We start from the raw sequence: 19,271 nt of genomic DNA, 5'->3' as shown, positions 1-19,271 counted from the left end.
GGGGGGAGCCTCTCCTTTGAGATTTGGGGTGAGAGATGGGAAGTTTAGGGGGGTTGAGTTCGGAAAAGGGGCCAAGTTCTGTGACGGAGCGAAGAATCGTTTCCACCCATATCTAAGCCTCAACGAGACAGGAGACCGAGATGTGCATGGCGGTGCAAATAGTTTACTATTTGCACCGCTGTGAACGTAGAGGGCGACTGACTCAATGTCAGTCGCGATTCTGGCGAGATGGGAGAGGATGGTTGACTGTTCGGTGCGGTAAGTGCAGTCGGCACTACGGTTGTAAGTATGACTTTGTCTGTTTTGATTCCCCGCCCACCCACCCCTTTTCGGTCTATGAGGAATCCTCATCTCGGTTTCTACTCTCGAATCGTTTCCACCCATATCTAAGCCTCAACGAGACAGGAGACCGAGATGTGCATGGCGGTGCAAATAGTTTACTAACCGTAACTGCGAAAGTTTCTGCTACAGTAAGCGGAGATTTTGTGCTAACAATAAGCAGAGCCTTAAAATGTGGACCAAGGACTTCCTTCCTAAAACCTACCTCAGTGGGCTCCACAAGATCCAAGTCCATCTCTTTTTTTGGTTTCTCCTCATCCTGGTGTTGATTCATCATGGCTCCTGTGACAAGATCCGGACCGTTGCTCAACTCAGTCTGGTAGGCCAGGTCTGTGAGCTGTGGGGAGACTGGGATGTTATCGCCCGGTATGCGCTTGTTGAGGACAAGGTAGTAGCCGCTGCCGAAACGACTCTTGAGGAACAGGGAGGAACCCGAGCATCTGAGCTGGCCGGCGGAGATGATGGCGATACGATCGCCAAGGACATCTGCCTCATCCATGTGATGGGTGGACATGATGATTGTGCGGCCTGTGACATGTAAATATAATAATAATAATAACAATTTGGGAGGCTAATCATCCTTACTCGCAGCTGAGATGCTGAATTGCGAAGGAGGACCCGGCTACAACGTGGTCAAGCCGCTAACGTTGAGTGTCATGGCCTAGCGGTTAAGAGCATTGGACTCATGCTCTGGTGTTTCAGAGGCAACAGTGGCGTGGGTTCAAGCCCGGGTCTGGACACTTGTGCCCTTAAGCAAGGCACTTAACCTTTATTGCTTCGTCCTTCGGATGGGACGGAAAGCCGTAGGTCCCGTGTGTTGTGTAATGCAATGCACGTAAAAGAACCCAGTAACACTTATCGCTAAGAGAAGGGGTTTGCCCCGGTGTTTCTGGCCTCCTGGTAATACTCCCCTGCGGAGTCCTTAAGAGAAGAGCCAACCAAGTATGTAAAGGCGCCTATGGCTGCCGGCCACATCGACATATATAACCACGGAGCACAGCCTCAGATTGAAAGGGATTGATATAAGAAGAGATGTTGTCACAAGTCAATCGGACTATGGTCAGCTATAATCTGACCGACTTCACTTAAACACAGGACGGCCTACTATGATTTTCATAAATGTCTGAAACTGGCCATGATAAGTTTCAGACATTTTAAGTCAACTGACAAGCAAGTTTCTTGATAAGCTTTTTGTTTTCAGATATTTTAAGGTTCACAGAAGTCTGAAGTGTAAGTGGTTTTAAAAGTTTATGTTTCAGACATAAAAATGTCTGAAACAGTGACCAAATGTTTGAGATGTAATCGGAAATCGGTTTTGGAAATTTTGTCCAGAAGCAAAGCATTCACATTTCTTGTTTATAGTGGCTGGACTAGTTGCTACCCTAGTTGACTATTTGGAACAGAAGGGTCAGGGGGAAATTTCCATCACTGGTTACCAATAGCCGTGCGCAGGCCCCCGCCAAGGCCAACCCCCCCCCCCCCCTTCTGACGAGCAACTGCCCCCCCCCCCCATCGGCAAAAACCGTAAACATGCGTACAATTATATATAAGTGTTTTTTTTCTTAAGGTGTGCCCCCCTTGTTTGTACTGTGGCTCCCCCCCCCCTCCTTAATGCTTGGAGCTGGCGTCAGGGCTGGCCGTGTGCATTATAATGCTTAGCCCGGTTAAAGAAGTGTTGTGATCAAGTCATGACCAGTATTTGAAGAGAAATTCTCAAGTTTATTTTCGTGCATAGGCGTGAGTTACATCAGGAATAAACTACTAATCAACTACTGGTGCTCTCTGGAACTTGCTCCATGTCTCAGTCAAGACAAATGGCTCCCGAACCCCCTTAAAAACAGACATGAGGGGTACGTGGGCATGGGTGGGCTTACACCAAGTAATACATAGTAATAACGTTCATTGAGAGTCTTGCATGCGTAGCCAGAAATTCTACAAAATCTCATCCACAGATTCTGTCTCATGTTATCACATGGTATGTTTACTATTTTATCATGTATGGCCAAAACGACTAAACAAAGTCTGGTTCGCTCCAAAAAAGTACTATAGCATAGCAACCAACACATCAACTGGGAGTCTGTGTGCACATGCCTCAGTGATCCATGAAGTCTTCTATTTTGCCTCGGCTTGGAATCGGGACAAAATGATGCTTCATAGATCATCTCCGAAGGCTTGTTTACTACACTAGCTTGAGGCAGTCAATATTTGTATAATAGGATTTATATTTCGTCTGTTAGTTACTTGAATGCACGTCCTCATGATTCCATCTCCTTTTGTTCTTTTCTTTTCCAGTTTTTCTTATCGTTTGAGTCAGATGGGGCTTTAAAACACCTTTCTACAACTGGGGTTTGAACGCCATCAAGTCACATTTCCAGAAAAGCAACTAGAGAACTTACCTTCCTTGTACTGGCCAAGTAGTTCCCAGATCTCTCTCCTAGCATAGGGGTCAACGCCGGCCGTGGGCTCGTCCAAAATGACCATCTTGGATCCGGCTACAAAGGCCATTGCAATGGACAGCTTACGCTTCATGCCACCTGAAAGATGATGAGAAATGATGTCAAAAGACAATATTTATAAACTTCAATAAAGTAATTCACTGGAAAGGAGTTCGGACATGCGACCTCTCACCTCTGGAATACCGTTCCAGTGCTCTACCAACAGAGCTATCCAGACCTATGTTGGCCGTACACAGTTTATCAATGTTTTTGTTTAAGGGTGGTAGTTAGATGCCATAAATCCATATAACAACCATGTAGCCAGGGAACGTGCCTGAAATCACGATGCTAGCAAAATTAGAAATGCTGCAAACCTGGGAAACAGCAAACAGGGATCACTCAGAGAATTTCATTACAAATCGTCAAATAAATCATAAAGGGAGACTACATGCGTAACAAAAAAATTGTACATTTGAATTTGAAGGATTGCTACAAAAACGTAAATTCCAAAATAATGCTGAAGGGACAAATATATCCTGAACCCTTTGTTTATAAATTACATTTGTTGTGATTTCAAGCTTATGGTTATTGTAAACTTTTAGTATAATTCTTGAGTAATTTTTTGTTCAATGGATAGAGAGAAAAAACAATGAAACATATCTTTTTTTTCACATAAGGACTCAGTGCACAAGTACCCCCTCTACAGTTACAAAGGGAGAGTTGGGGGAGACCACTGGGAGGGACATGCACTGATGACGCCTCACACAAAGACGCTATGGGTTTGTGCACATTCAGAATAAAACTAGTCATGCAGACTTCATGCCATATGTGTCAAACCAGTACGCGCGCGTGGTGTGTCCCTCCCATATGGGCTCTTGAAAATGGTCACAAAGCGCCATTTCATATTCATGCGCGGAGTCCATATAAACACTGCAAGAAAGAGAAAATCCACACTCACTGGAGGGGGTCACAATTTTAAATCTGATCGTCTTATGATAACGTCATTTATACAGACTTTTGGGGAACGTTGTTGGCTACCAAACGGTTTATAAAAAGTTGCAAATTTAAGGAGTACGATTCAAGTGGAAATTGCTGCCTGACAATGTGACACTGACCGAAACGAGCTGTAGAGAATATGGATCGTGCCATGCTTGTGTGCATGGGAGCACATGAAACTGAATTACCCACGCTTTGTTCGGGCACTGTGCAGTCGACAGGGGCCAATTAATTACAGGCACGTAAGTTGGCGCTTAGCAATATCTCCTCGCGTGTCTCTTAAATTCCAACTTTTCAAACTGCATCGTTTTTCAAAAAACGTTGTCAATCTTGGGCAATTTACAGTATTTGGTAGCAAACAGGTATCAAAATGTAGCTAACAAAATTCCCAAAAGGTGTATATAAATGACTTCATCATGAGACCATCAGATTCAAAATTATGACCCCTCCAATGAGTGTGGACTTTCTTTGTTTGCGGTGTTTTATGTGTGGGTGGGGGTGTGGAGGGGTGGGGGAGGGGGAGGGGAGGGGGAGGGGGAAGGGGAAGGGGAGGGGGAGGGGGAGGGGGAAGGGGAGGGGGAGGGGGAGGGGGGTGCACATCAATAAAACATCTGATGTGCACTAGTAACAGCAAACCGTAATATAGTCTGTTACCTGATAAGTCGTTCACCAGTTCATCTTTCTTGTTCACCAGACGTAGGTGTTTCAGCATTAGCGTCATCTCTGACTTGATTTCATGATCGGCTGCACCCTTCACCCGAGCGAAAAACCACAGATGCTCAGCCACAGTCATACTGTATAACAAGAAAAATGAATCCAATAAATCGGAGAGAATAGACTGCTGAAAGTGAATAAGAAAAATCAATGAAGCATTTAACCGAGCTCAAAAGTTGCAAAAAAAAAACTAAACAAAGTAAAAAACACCAACAAGCACAAACCCTCCACAAAAACAAAGCAAAACAAACAAAAATAAATGGGAAAAAGGCCTTTCCGAAATTCTGAAGAAATTTCTGAAAGTGTGTATTATCATAAATGACGAACATTGAAAAAGTTGTTCCAAAATGCTAGTTCAGCATTTCAACTGCGAACGAGTGTACAAAGTTTTGAATACTTAATAAGTTTGGGACACAGCGGATAATTGTACACAATGTTATGGAGGCAATGGTAATCCAATCTGCTATCTCCAAGAAATCAAAAGTGGAGCATGAAAAATAATTGTGTACTAACTAACTTAAAGAGAATTTCTCTCCTTATTTGTTGCCACCTTTATTCAATTACAGTTTGTCCCACAAAAAAAAACTACCAGTCAAATTGGGCATGTTTTCAGAATGGGGGTAGCATTCAAAATCATGTCTAATGTGTTGCTGAGAAGAATAATTGGTCTTCCAAATGCTTTTTGGTTTCATTAGGATGTTATGTTCAAATGATGCAGCAATCACAATACGGGACTTGAAAAACCACTTGGGCCAATTTTTTCATTTATCAAGTTTACCGATCGAAGCCGGTAGAATAATTCACACGTTACTCTTGAACAAAGGAAATAAATCCTTTGTGCGTTTCTCTAACTGCGTTTTCTCACTTTCAAGGAAAGTGGCCCAAGAAGATTTTCAACCTTGAGTTTGATGAAGCGTAGCATTTGTTCCAATGCATCAATTTGAATGAAATAAAGTTTGTATGGTAGATTGGTTATCTGACTTTAAGAGGTAATTTGAAAATATTCCAAAACTCACTTGCACTATACCTTTATTAAATGGTTTTCGACTGTTGTGGGACAACCTGTATTATTTGATCTGCAAGCACATGGAAAATTGTTCACTCTGCAAAGGAAATTACCAAATTTTGAAGTGCGCTATCCAATTGGCGTATTTTACAAGAAGAAAAAATGCTGCTTACTAGTCAAAGAGCACATTGTGTTGTGGGCACATGCCAAGGCTCTTGCGGATTCTACTGATGTCCTTCAAGATGTCCTTGCCATAGATGTAAGCTGTACCGGCCGTGGGTGGAAACAGCCCCGTCAATATGGACCTGTGTCAAAAGGTAACAAAACAACACAAAAAACAGTAACAACTCAAATAGACACTCATTACGATTTAACACCGATTGACAAACGGTTTGTACATTTTAACAAAACTTAACAAAACAGACACTAAGTATTGATGAAATCCAAAACGTGCACCTCCTGTGTCCAATCTGTGCAAGTTGTAAAGTTACACAACATTAATTTTATAAAGCCCACATGTTATAAAGCCCACAAGGGGCATCTAAAATAGTTTCAATGTAATATTTAAGGTATTATTTCAGGCTCTTTAGATAATTTCTTACATTTTATTATTATTATTATTATTATTAGTTTATTTTATTAAACTTTCACGGCCATAAGGCCGAATTGCAGTTTAATTTACACACATTAGAAATCGTTATATATTAAAATTACAAAGAATTACATCGTGTGAAAGATACATTAAAAAGGAAAATCACAACAAAATACACACAACTAATAAAATTTAAAATCATTCAAATCCGACTGCGTAAAATATGCAGTCGCAGTCCCCCCACAGAGATGGCCGTCATTGAGTGAGCTCTATACGTTCATGCATACCCAACCTACTACATGTAATAAGTTTACCAGAAACTGTGACCAACAACGAGTTCCTTCATCAACTCAGGAAAAAGAGGTCACATATCTTTGTTATTCAGATCAGTTAAGTAGGGAATAGAGCTACATTTGTACCTGTTAGTCCTACAGCATATTGTGCTGAGATGATCATTGTTCCTTAACCCATTGTTCCTAATCGGGGGCAGCCAGTCTCTGAATTTGTGGGAAGTGAGTCAAGGGCGGATCCAGGGGGGGCCAAAGGGGGCCATGGCCCCCCCCCCCAAAACGAAACCAATTTTTTTTTTTTTTTTATGTGACATCGCAATAAAGGCAGGCAATGAGTACACCACCATCTTTTCCTCAAAAAAACATTGGTTAAAGTGGTCAGAAATTGCCTCAGATCGCACCACAGAGCATCTAGAATCCAAAACATTTTCGGGGCCCTTAAGCGGGCCCCGATCCCCACGCCGTCATTTTTTTGACCCACTTTTTTGGGGGGACCAAAAATTTTTTGGGCCCCCCAAAAATTGTGTTCTGGATCCGCCCTTGAAGTGAGTAGTGATTTGCCAAACACGGAACACAATTGTTCTCTGCGGCGGGAAAGTGGGGGAACATTGAGTTGGGAACATATTGCACTGTAAGACCTATTGAGACAATATTCATAAGACAAAATGATACGAAAAGCCCTGCGCTGTAATTTTTCTTTTGAAATAAATTATTTTGTGCATGCAAAATTTGTTGGGTTTTTGGCACTAGAAAGCACAGGCGGGAAACCAGAATACTTCTATTCCCCTGGATGGGATGCTAGTCCATCACAGGTTACTCCCCAGCTAATGCCGGTACCCATTTATACTCCTGGGTGGAGAGAGGCAAGTGGGGGTGAAGTGGCTTGCCTAAGGACACAGCAAACGACCGGCTGGATTCGAACCCCTGACCCTTGATCATGAGTCATGAGCCCTAACCACTACGCTACACTTAGTGGCCAACCACATTATACCAGTAGTCAGCTATGATTTCTATGCTCACATTGTGGTGGTCTTGCCAGCGCCATTGTGCCCCAAGAAGGAGGTGATTTGGCCCTCGTAGAAGTTGACGCTCAGGTTGTTGACGGCCAGTTTCTTGCCGGTCTTGTAGATCTTGTACAATTTGTTGATGGAAGCGCCAAGCTTCAGGTGGGTGGGTTCTGGCTCAAAGTCAGAGTTGTCTGAAATTCAATTCATGAAAACATTTATTTCCGCTGCGGCACATATTGCAGCCACTGCCAGAAACACCGGGGCAAACCCCTTCTCTCAGTGATAAGTGTTACTGGGTTCTTTAACATGCATAACACAACACACGGGACCTCTGGCTTTACGTCCCATCCAAAGACGAAGCAATAATGGTGAAGTGTCTTCCTTAAGGACACAAGTGTCAAAACGGGGACTCGAACCCACACTCTGCTGATCAGAAACACCAGAGCTTGAGTCCAGTGCTCTTAACCGCTCGGGAAGGGGGGGGGTGGTAAGGGGGATATTTGCCCCCCCCCCCCAATATTTTGTAAAGACTGCCCTTTTCCATTCAATTGCCCTTTTTTCATCAGCGTTTAACCCCCCCCCCCCAATATGTCGAGTGCCCTTTTTTTGTATGTATTTTGTTTGAATTTAATTGGGAATTATGAGGCTGGTATACCTGTTGGCAGATCTTTACCAGATGCCAGTATGTCCTCATCCAGGGCATCGGTAGCATGGGAACCACACCAGTAGGATCGTTGGAATGGGAAATAAAAGGGGCGGGGCATGCCATAGGCACCTGCACAGAATGTACAACACAATAAGACAGGTTGTTGTAAAAGCCAATCAGTATAAAACTGGTTCAAAAGGAATTTGACATCACTATAAAACATGAAACAGCTATCACTTTTGTTCAGCTCTTCTAAACTTTTACGGAGCGTGCTTGCTAAAGCCCAGACACACATTCACGGTTTGGAGCTACGGATCTCCACGGTTTGAAATTTGTGATAAACCACGGGAGTACCGTGGTTATTTGTCCACTTCCTTGGGTGTTCGTGGAGGGGCTATGGAACTTTTAAACTGTTTCAAACTTCAGTGGTGAATCATCATGAAAATCAATCTGTAGTGCAACCGTGGGACATCCGCAGGACAACCGTACTAATTCGTAGTGTTATTCGTGGCTATTCGCACATATTCTTGGAGATTCGTAGATCATTCGTGGTGTAAATCTCTACGAATTCGCTAAGAATGTCCTACGGATATGCTAGGATTCTGCTAAGGTTGTACTACGAATGTGGTTGCTTTATTGCTTGGTCATCCGCGGCCTGATCGCAGACAACCGTGGCATTAACGTCATTATTCTCAGTAATACCGTCGATATTCTTCAACAATCTGCCTAAATTCTTGACAAACCGTGGTGTATTTGTAGAGAAACCTTAGGACAGTCGTGGATATCCGTCCTGAAACCGTAGTGCATTCTTAGAAAGTCGATATCTCAACGAATCTGGACGGTTCATCGTGATCAATTGATTCTTGGTAAACCGTGGATATTCGTAGCTCCAACCGTGACTGTGTGACTGGGGCTTGAGACATCACATTCAGATTCGCATTCACAATCAGCCTCCGTACTGATGACGTCACACTTTGTTTACATTTGTGCTTTCTGATGGGAGCCTGGTGGGGAGGACAGTTCCTTAGCCCCATTGAAAAAAAAAACAATTTGAAAGCATTTTGATTACGAAAGGTTTTTCTTTTAATAATCGAACAGCATACCTGGGAAGACCCCCTCAATGTACCATGTCAGCAGCATATAGATGAAGGAATCGACCCACATCATGGCCAAGACTTGCAGGAAGGTCATGGATTCACTGGAGGACTTAGGCATCTCGTTAATATTCCACCACTGTATGCCGGTTGATTGGGTCTCAAAGAGGCTCAAGAACTGGGAGCTGTAGCCGAATGCCATGGTGTTCGACAGGCACTGCGAGAAAATTCAGCCATGTTAAGTTGCTATTAGTGATACCACCGGTTTGTTAACATCACAAGCCTTGGGCTCAGCTAACAGACCTGAGGCCGATTTCACGAAAACTCTTTTTATCTTGCGACTCCTTTAGGACTTAAGACGAGTCCCCGCTCTACGATCGATCTTAGCTAAGACGAACCCTAAGACCCGGGGCTCAGCCGGGTCAGCCACCACAGACCCTGCTCATGTAGCAGAGTCACTGGTGGAAATACATCACACACATGCGTTGTTCATTCTAAGAAACGGACAAATATGGCGGCCGGACAGCGGCAAAGTGGACCCAAAAATCATTTTTATTTGAAGTCTAAATGTACTTTATTCAGACTTCATTGCGACTTTTAATAGCGGCTATAATTTGAGCCCAACTTTGTTACTGTTTGCGATTGACAGAAAAGCAGTCAATCTCACAATAAGGCTCTGTCCAAAAAGGGCGTTTTGTCGCTGATAAAAGTTTCATGAAATCAACTACTAGTCGGATTACGAAAGGTCATCGGAATGTTTGGCACCATCCTACTTACCAGGAAGAACTTTGCCACAAGAGGTAATTGGGAATCCCAGGCGTAGGCCATGCTGTAAGGGACGTACGTCAGGAAGAATATCACGGCGCCGCACGCCGCCGACAGGTTGGCTTTGGAGAAGAAGGTACTGATCAGGAAGCACAGGGTGACAGTGGAGACACTGAATGATACCATCATCAAGAGAAGGATGGAGGTGTCAGTGTTTATCGTGATATTGCCGACCTGGAAAACAAAACAGAAAGACAATTGCACCAATAGGCCTTTTGCAGGGGTGTGAGTGACCACTGATAAAAATAGCTGAAAACAGCTGAAAAAAGGTGTAAAAATGCTGAACTTTGGAAATCTCCTATACTTTTGTACACAGCAAGTGAGGGAAAAAGCTGAAAAAAAGGGTGAAATCCAACACACAAAAAAGCTGAAATCAGCTTTAAAGCTGAGATTTCACACCCCTGCTTTTGACACTATCATCTCACCTACCTGCAGTGGTACCCCCAGGTTGTCAATTTTTTTTTTTTGGGGGGGTAATTTTAAATTTTTAGTCCCATGATTTTACCTTGGTGATATGTATGTGGCCTTTTTTTGAGTAGTATAATAGGGGTGTAAGTGGCACGCCTCCAACGCCAAACTAGTCCGCTCCCCCCCCCCAAAAATCTTTCTTTTTTTTCTGCGGCCAAACGTTTTTGGCAACATTTGAAAAAAAAATTTGAGCCCCCCTCCCAAGCCAAATCCTGGGTGCGCCACTGCCTACCTGAGTTGAATTCACCGCCTAAGCAGAATCAAGTTTAATCTAATATGAGTAGGCAAGCATACTCAACCTTGTTTCCACGGATACGATCTTGCTGCGCCATGTTGGTTCCCATCATGCCTTGTGCGATCTTCACCCCTAGAATTGTGTAATTAAAATGTGCCACTATTTGGCACATTTAAAATTAGGACTGCAGTCGATGTATCTCACATGCGACGTAGATGGCTTAAAAGCTTGGAAGTTTTTTGTAGAATCAATCCTTTCATGCATGAGATTTCAACGTCGCGTTATTACGCAAGCATTTATATTAAATGTACGTACCTCTGTCGTCCCTTTACAACACAAGATACACATTTTTTTTGGCAAAAAAAGAGGCTTCCACAATCCATATTGTACAGGCAACGCGCAGTTTTGAAAAAAAAAAAGTTTGTACGTGAAGTGACGTGCAGGAGATAACGCGTGAGCGAATACAGGGTGTGCACTCTTCAAAATACGCATGCAGCATGCTCTGAGTAGCCAGTCAGCATCGTTAACGTATTCCTCATGGCCAGGGGTAAGTGAAGAAATGTGCACGTCCCCACGGAGTCGAGGCCGAGGCATACTGTTCACACTAACACCGGAGTGTACACTGGCCAGCTGTAGATTTTAACCCAGGTAGCCTTGTGGGGCACTAGTCAAAATTCACAAACATGTTTATGCACAACAAATCAATCACATCCATCCAGACAGACAGTCGGACCGACTGACCAACAAGATAACCTACCTTCAGAACCAGGACCAGCAAGCAGCTACTGACGAACATGACCACGAAGCTGTTGATGAACCAGGCCACCCAGTGCACCCCGTTGCCCATACCCATGACCTTCATCATCTCCTTGAGACGTAACTCCTTCTCTAGGACGACGCCTTTGATGGTCATGGCTACCGAGAAGACCCAGGCCAAGACCATGAAGAGCGGCAGCGCGACCCCCAGGGTATTGATGAAGCTGGAACAGTACAGGAAACAGTCACAGAGGGTGTTAGACATGAATGGGGAGGGGGGGGGGGGCAGATCCATGATTACCGAAAAGGGGGGGGGGGATTGACCTTTGAGGGCCAAATTCCATTGGCAAAATGATAAATATGATCAAAGCAGGGAGGCCTTACAGAGTTTGTGTATATTTATTTGTATGTTATGAAAGTTTTGGCATGGTACAATCAGCAAACAGTTTACAAATCCAGCAGCTAATCTTTCCAGGGTACTAATTCCCGAAGTGAATTCGTGATCCTAGAATTTTGTTTTATCGGAATATACAGCATTCACTGAGCTGAAATTCATCAGGTTAGTTGTTCAGCATCCATCTGTAGATTATGAACACTTTTGTTGCTTCAAACAAAAAAATGCACAAATGACAAATGATACATTATATACCTTTAAAGTTTCATTATCGTGGAACTGTCTCATTTTGAAGTTTCGAAATTCCCGCAGTGCATTAGCGTAACTTATTATGGTGGGTGAAGTTCAAAACTGAATGTAAAGAAAGGTGCTTAATTGAACCTGTTTGGTGAGATTGATAGCTGAACACAAACACGAAACAGCCAGCGGCAAATTAAAGAGCATTTTATCATACCTTTTATCAATGCTTCACCGTTGAAACAAAATCACAGGACTATAGAGGGCGCTAGTTAATGAGACATTTCTGTTTCGTACATGTCCACGTGCGGGGTAGCTCTTTTTACTTTCAAGGCTCAATTGAACATTGACTGATGAAAAAGGTGTGTTTGGTTCATAAATACGTACGAGGTGAAATAATTGGTGTAATAATCTTGACAAATTTGTAATGCTCAAGTATCCCACTCACAAGTCATTTGAGTAGCACGGGTACGGGAACTCTTGGATGTACACGCCAGCGCCGGAATCTTTCTTGCCGAGGGACGCCTTGATGATACCTTGCTCAAGCATGTCTTGAAGAAACACAAAGCCGCCCATGATGTACTGTCCATACTGGAAGACATTACTCATGGGTGTCGGGTACCAAAAGCTGAAACATCCACATCCAAAAAACTTACCAATAAGCAAATCTTCAAATCAATCACAACGGAAAACTAACTAGGTTATCTTTTTTTCCAAAGTTGAACAAAGAAATTGACTGGAGTGGAGCTTGAACCTGTGACCTCCGGATAACCGTTTCGGTGCTCTTCACCAACTGAGCTATCCAGCCCTACGTTGGCGGTTCCCCAATTTGGGCAATTCACATTGCAGTGTGCATGGTCGACAAAACACGGCCCATTTGAATGAGTGTCAGTAGACAACTTGAGTTAGTATGTTATAGACTGGGGCATAGCGTTCTGCCGCCTTACAAAAAACACCATATTGATAAAAAGAAAACGGGCAAACATATACTTGAATCAGACGCTCACGAAACTACTGACCAGAAAAACTAACAATTTCAAATGTCCCCCGCATTGCAAATTTGTCGACCATCCTCCACAATGCAACTGGGAAAAATGAACTTTCTGTGGCAAACTCTTGGTGGTGCACTGCATTGTAAATCGTCCAAATTTGTCAATGTCCTTGTTAAAGGAAAAATACAACATTTGCAAACATCAAAAAATAAAACTACCAAATCATTTTGAAATACCTTGCTGGACTGTTAGTGAATGACAGTGTAAAGCATCCTGTAAAATCATGGCACCTGGTATACTGTCATTTTCAAGAAAAGTGGTATTTTTGTATCAATTTCCAATGCTGATCGGCCGATGAGCGTTGGAAAAAAACTGGCTTTTTTTCAAATACTGGCCCCAATTGACCATCGCACTTGTTTGCAATCGATTACAAACCTATGAACGGGTACGAGCCAGCTAGACTGATTCCCTGGCCTTACAATTCCCCAATGTATGTAAACTGCTCGGTTTCTTCTTATATGGAGTCAGGGAACCAGACTACAGGAAAATAATTGTTTTTCTTGGTTTTTATAGCATTTTCGAACCCAAAACCTCAAAAAAGTCAGTGTAACTATATTTGCTATATATTTCCAACCCCCCCAATTCCATCCATTTCTGAAAATTACAGCAAAAGCAAATGATGTATATTCCCTTTAAAGACAAGCACACTTTGGAAAGCAACTTTTTTGAGGAAGTTCATGAAATAGATCCCTTTCATATTTAACCAAGGACTACTGGATGACAGCAAAGATGAATTTACTAATTCTTAAAAAAGTTGGTAGATCTGATTTAAATGTGGATGTCTGTCTTTTTAAAATTAATTCTATCATTTTTTTTTTTACTTTTATGTCATCCAAAAATTAATGAAATGAATTTTTTGGCCTTACCTCTGTTTGTCTTTTTCTGTGCTTCGTACCATACTGCTGTCCATGCGCAGTTGATAAATCACATGGGGTGGAATTGTGTCATTGTAAGTGGACTTGTTAAAGCCTTCAAACACAGCACCTAGATGGAAAGAACAATCATGGCTATACTTATAAAGCACAAAAGGTGTATGATTAGGTTTATGGTGTAAATCGAGGACACACATGCAACACAATCGATGATTTGAGGACAGGAACTAAATCGAGGACGACCTCGATTAGAAAACGTGTACAAAACCAATGAGAGCTGTTGCGAGAGTATAAACAAAGGAAAAGGGAAGAGGAACAATAGAAAATCCTTGATTTACACCATAAACAAATGAGCACGTGTTTATGGTACATCGAGGACACACACAATTGCAACATCATCAATGAAATGAGGACAGAAACCGAATTGAGGACTCCTCGGTTGGAAAACGTGTACAAAACCAATGAGAGCTGTTGCAAAAAAGTTAAGAGTACAAACAAAGGAAAAGGGAAGAGGAACAAAAGAAAATCCTCGATTTACACGATAAACAAACGTTGTGTACAATTCACTGTGTTGACTTCTGAACAAAAGATGTCCACATAAACCAGGTAGCAGCGACGTTGTGTGGACTTGCCCACGTCCACACAGTGTTTCCCCCTCTCTGAAAAACAGGTTTAGAGGCATTTTAGGGTTAGGACTATCGGTGGCAAAATGAAGAGAAACACTAAAGGGAATCATAGAAAAAATTAGGTTGAATGAGTTTTCACAGTGTGAGTAAAATGAGTTTTTTTCACAGGTTTTTCATACATCCCAAGAACAGCAGTACTCGAATGTTAGTCTGTGTGCTAAGTCGATGGGAGAGTGTTATCGTATCGGAACATAGCACTCACTCAAATATTACTACACGCGCTGCACACGCACTGTATTCAATACAGTGCATTTAGGCCTACATGTATTGTGTGTGTGTGGAGCACTGTACATGTGCGCGTGCGCGTCTATTTGTATCGCACGCACCAGGATTTCGCGTTATAAAACCGTGGTGTCTATTGGTGCAAATACGCTACTCTCGACTAGGGCAACGGGTTACAATTCACCAATCACCATAACTTTTACATGAATGTAATGAGAAAGTATTAGACTCCAACAAGCCGCTTGATCCAAATGACAACAACAAATGCTTTGGGAGTTATAGCAGGTTTTCTTGCGCAAAGTAGCGCAAAACGTGCATTTTTTCACACCTTGCCACTGACTTTTACCGAAAACTTGTTGACTTTAAATGCAAAGGGCTAATTGAAAGAATGTGAGTTCCTGTATGAAATAACGTGCGATCCAGAAATGTTCATCATTGTGGTCTTGATATACTTTCAATTCAATGCTTGAAAATGGTCCTGTTGCTGCGTACTTACTACACGTTTAAAGCTATGTCCATCATTTGTAATTTGTGCATTTTGTTCGTTTGAAGCAACAAAAGAGTTCAAAATCTAACAAAGGATACTAAGCAACTAACCTGATAAAGTTTCAGCTAAGCTTCAGCTGTACATTCTGAGAAAAACAGCATTCTAAGATCTCAATTTCAAATCAAAAGTTACTGAATCATGTTTTGAATTGCAGCTATACGCGACGTCGCGCACTGATCCGACGAATTATAACAACCGAGGGCGCGTGTGCGTCGTTCCAATACTCGCGCGCGCTGCGCCGAATAACAAAACGAACTACTAATTTAAATTTTCCTACGGTGCTTCTTAAGAATCACCGTTGGAAATGCCTTCTTTCGTTGATTACTTCAAAATGACAGCTTCCCAGAAAAAATAATTTCACAGGGAGTTTAGTTCCCTTACTATCTTTCAACTAAGTTTGTTTTTCAACAATAATTACGCCAGTTACTTTTCGGATGGCTGCAAATGATGGACTATAGCTTTAACTGTAACAAAGCGAATGAGTGCTATGTTCAGTTATGTTACAGGAACAACAGTAAACACAATGCCTTGTCCTGAGACCCATATGGGTGAGTGCATTCACAAGTTGTTCCCGAGTCGATCGACAAGTTGATCGCCAGCGAAGCAGGTGTTCGCTTGCGAAGCAGGCGAGGCAAAGCCTCGTCAAATCATAATATTAGCATCCCTCCGAAATTTCTTGACAAAAGTGTTCACATATGTCCCAGGGGTTGAAAGGTTGGGAAAATAACGTAACATTTCAAGAAGTATATACCTCCCCAGAATGTACGGTTTCCTTGTAATTTGCTAGCAGCTTCTTGGAATTCTTCTTGGGTGTCGAATCCACGAACCTTATCAAGATTCACACACTGTTAGGGGGAACAAATGAAAACAAATATGAGAAAATAGGAGATAATTCTTACTGCTAATTTAATGCTTGATGGGTGAGGCGCACCCAAGGGGGGGGGGGCTTGGGGCTTGAGCCCTCCCCCAAGAGGTGTCAATTTTTTTTTTACTCCCACAATTTGTACTTGGTGATATGAATATGGCCTATTTCGAGTAGTATGAGAGGGTTGTAAGTGGTGCCACTAATGTCAAATGCCAAAAAAAAACCCAATTTTTTTCTGCGGCCAAATATTTTGGGTAAGATTTTTGAAAAATAATTAACTTCTTACAAATTGTGAGCCCCCCAAGTCAAATCCTGGGTGTGTCACTGTGATGTGTAGCTAACAAGGTAAATACAAATATGCTGAAGACATTTTGATGTCAGAATATTTTGTAATACTTTAAAATATGACATACATTAGGTATTAATAATTTGGTATTAGATAATTCTAACCAGATGTAATATTCGATCCAACAGGCCCAGCCCAATGCACACATGGGAGCAATGGCCCTGCAAGTTAAAGAGGTTGTGGAATGCTCGAAGACATTTCCGTCATTTTTCGGGTATATGTAGCCTAAGGTGTGATGAAATAAAAACGACTATTGTTTCAGTCATAAAATGAGTACAAAAGGTACTTTTGAGAGCTGTTTTTCAAGTCCTGTCATGCCTGTTTCGACCCGAACGTGCAATTTGTGTAAAAGTCGTCGTTGCGGGCAGCAAACAAAACACAGTAAATCGTGACGTAATAAACAGGACTCCCGATGCAGAGAAGCATAAACGAGTCCTGTTTATTACGTCACAATTTACTGTGTTTTGTTTGCTGCCCGCAACGACGACTTTTACACAAATTGCACGTTCGGGTCGAAACAGGACCTGAAAAATAGCTCTCAAAAGTACCCTTTGTACTCATATTATGACAGAAACAATAGTCGTTTTTATTTCATCACACCTTAGGCTACATATACCCAAAAAATGACGGAAATGTCTTTGAGCATTCCACAACCTCTTTAATCGCAGATGTGATTGGTCAGAAATTTATGGGGCACGTCTTGACAGATCAGTCTATTAATTTCTTTAGATGTGGTGCTACTTTTGCTGTTTATTTCTGCGTTTCTCAGTTTTCTTTTCCGGATGTTGGATGCTTAGAATCATCTGCCAGATGACTCTAAGCCTCCAATGCAGACATCACATTGTAAATGCAGGTAGCCTCTTCATCATAATTACAATAATAACGTGGTGCTTTTATAGCGTTTTATACAAAAGGTCTCAAAAGCACTTCACAATTAGTATCCCTGTTCATCAGGCCATGAGAAAACTTTTTTGCAGCAGCTCAAGATCAGCGCATTCTGGTCTCTACCTTCACATGTACCCATTTTATATACTCCTGGATGGAGAAAGGCAATCGTAGTAAAGTGTCTTGCCCAAGAACACAAGCTACATGTTCTCTGTCCGGGTACCACAGCATGTGAGTCGAACACCATAACCATATTGGACTACAGAGTTCCTTTGAGGTTGACCCTGATTTGTAAACAAAAGATTCTAGTCCACCATTCGGTTGAGATTGTTGAATTTATCTTTTAAGATCTTCACAAACCAAAATACTCACTCTGAAAATTTCTAGGGTTGTGTTGGTGAATTCATCGATGGCATCAATGGCAGCTAGCCAAGAGTCAGTGACGTTGTTTTCCCTCTTGTTGTCCTCCGCGTTGAGGAGGATTTCCTTCAGCCAGAGGTAGTCGGGAGTCGAGTTGGTTTGCAGCAGTTTCTCTAACTCCGGGATCAACTCTGGGTTTTCCTGAAACTCCTGTACAGTTTAAAACATTTGATTTTATTTCACTAAATATTTAATTTACTTGAAGCTTTCAGTGGCAGGTGTGGCGACGCCTTCTCGGTCAGGGGAGGTGGAACCGGGGGGCACTCCCCCCCCCCTAGATTTACCTAGGTGCCCATCTTGCGGACATAAATGTGCCCCCTCGAAGTGAAAACAAAACTGGCCCTAAAATTTCAGATATGTTTTCAGTAACCATTTCCATGATATAGAGAGTTGTAAATGAAAAAGAAATATGAAAACCAAGCCCCCAAACCCTTACAGTGCGCCCTGAAAATGGGCACATATTGCGTAGTTTGCATAGTGGCCGGTTTTGAAGAGTGCCCCTATTTTTGGAAGATGGTACCAGTCATTGGTCAACACAAAAGTCATTGGTCAACACACCAAAAATTGAAAGGAATATGAAAGACGACATGTTGATCATCATTTTTCTGTGCAGCCTGAACACCTGCGAGGATTTTTTCATGTTGTCTACGGGAATATATTTACTTGGTTGCACCCCTAGAGTACTTCACAGCAAAATTATGGCCATTAACAAGAATACAAGAAGAAAACAGCACTGTAAGTTTCAAAGCCTGTCTGGATTAATCAATTGGACCTTTTTTTTGACAAACTTAAGTTAGAAATTGCAAGCGGCAAATGTACTTACGTTTACTATGTCTAGAGCTGGATTTGTTTCAATGAAGTTTCGGAGCAGCGGCGAGTACTGTTGCCATTTCATGCAAAGGTCCCTGAACATTCGCAACGAGGCAAACGGTTGTTCGGCCTGCAATATAGCAAAGAGAATCAATTGAATGGAATCTGTGTGTGAAGTACTCCTCCGCATATTGAAACATACATTTGTGCCCCTGCTTCTATGCTACAAACACTAAGGTGTGTTACTCGTTTCATATAAAGATTGACAAGTAGTTAAAAGCAAAAGTTGTTGGACAATTTGTCATCGGCACCGCGAACTGACACTCAGCTGCGTGTGAGTGCGCTGCGCACGCGCTATTTACAGAACCGGGTTTTTTGGGGTTTCACTCACATCCTCCACAGTGCAGCCCTGTTAGAGCGCACCCCGTACATTTTCGGTTTCACGAACCGACACTGACCTTAATTGCACCAATTAAAATGCTTTTTAAGTAAAATTTTGTGTAAGCACACAAGTATGCGGATGGATTAAATT

The 19,271-nt window shown here is 42.3% G+C and overlaps 1 protein-coding gene across 1 annotated transcript in view; it reads right to left on the bottom strand.

Moving 5' to 3' along the window:
* Positions 1-208: 208 nt before the first annotated feature.
* Positions 209-19,271, bottom strand: part of LOC119727933 (phospholipid-transporting ATPase ABCA1-like) — a 35,233-nt gene continuing 16,170 nt past the window's right edge. The window contains exons 11-25 of the mRNA XM_038200013.1: positions 18,753-18,869; positions 17,882-18,079; positions 16,165-16,258; positions 13,953-14,070; positions 12,483-12,662; positions 11,405-11,627; positions 9,897-10,118; positions 9,129-9,336; positions 8,035-8,154; positions 7,393-7,570; positions 5,664-5,795; positions 4,425-4,564; positions 2,736-2,873; positions 545-867; positions 209-220 (exon numbers count right to left, since the gene is read on the bottom strand). Coding sequence (XP_038055941.1) covers positions 209-220; positions 545-867; positions 2,736-2,873; positions 4,425-4,564; positions 5,664-5,795; positions 7,393-7,570; positions 8,035-8,154; positions 9,129-9,336; positions 9,897-10,118; positions 11,405-11,627; positions 12,483-12,662; positions 13,953-14,070; positions 16,165-16,258; positions 17,882-18,079; positions 18,753-18,869 — 2,403 coding nt within the window. The remainder of the gene's footprint in view (positions 221-544; positions 868-2,735; positions 2,874-4,424; positions 4,565-5,663; positions 5,796-7,392; positions 7,571-8,034; positions 8,155-9,128; positions 9,337-9,896; positions 10,119-11,404; positions 11,628-12,482; positions 12,663-13,952; positions 14,071-16,164; positions 16,259-17,881; positions 18,080-18,752; positions 18,870-19,271) is intronic.

This window comes from Patiria miniata, unplaced genomic scaffold (assembly GCF_015706575.1).
Source record: "Patiria miniata isolate m_02_andy unplaced genomic scaffold, ASM1570657v1 HiC_scaffold_20, whole genome shotgun sequence".
NCBI lineage: Eukaryota > Metazoa > Echinodermata > Asteroidea > Valvatida > Asterinidae > Patiria > Patiria miniata.
This window is presented reverse-complemented; position numbering and strand designations above follow the sequence as displayed.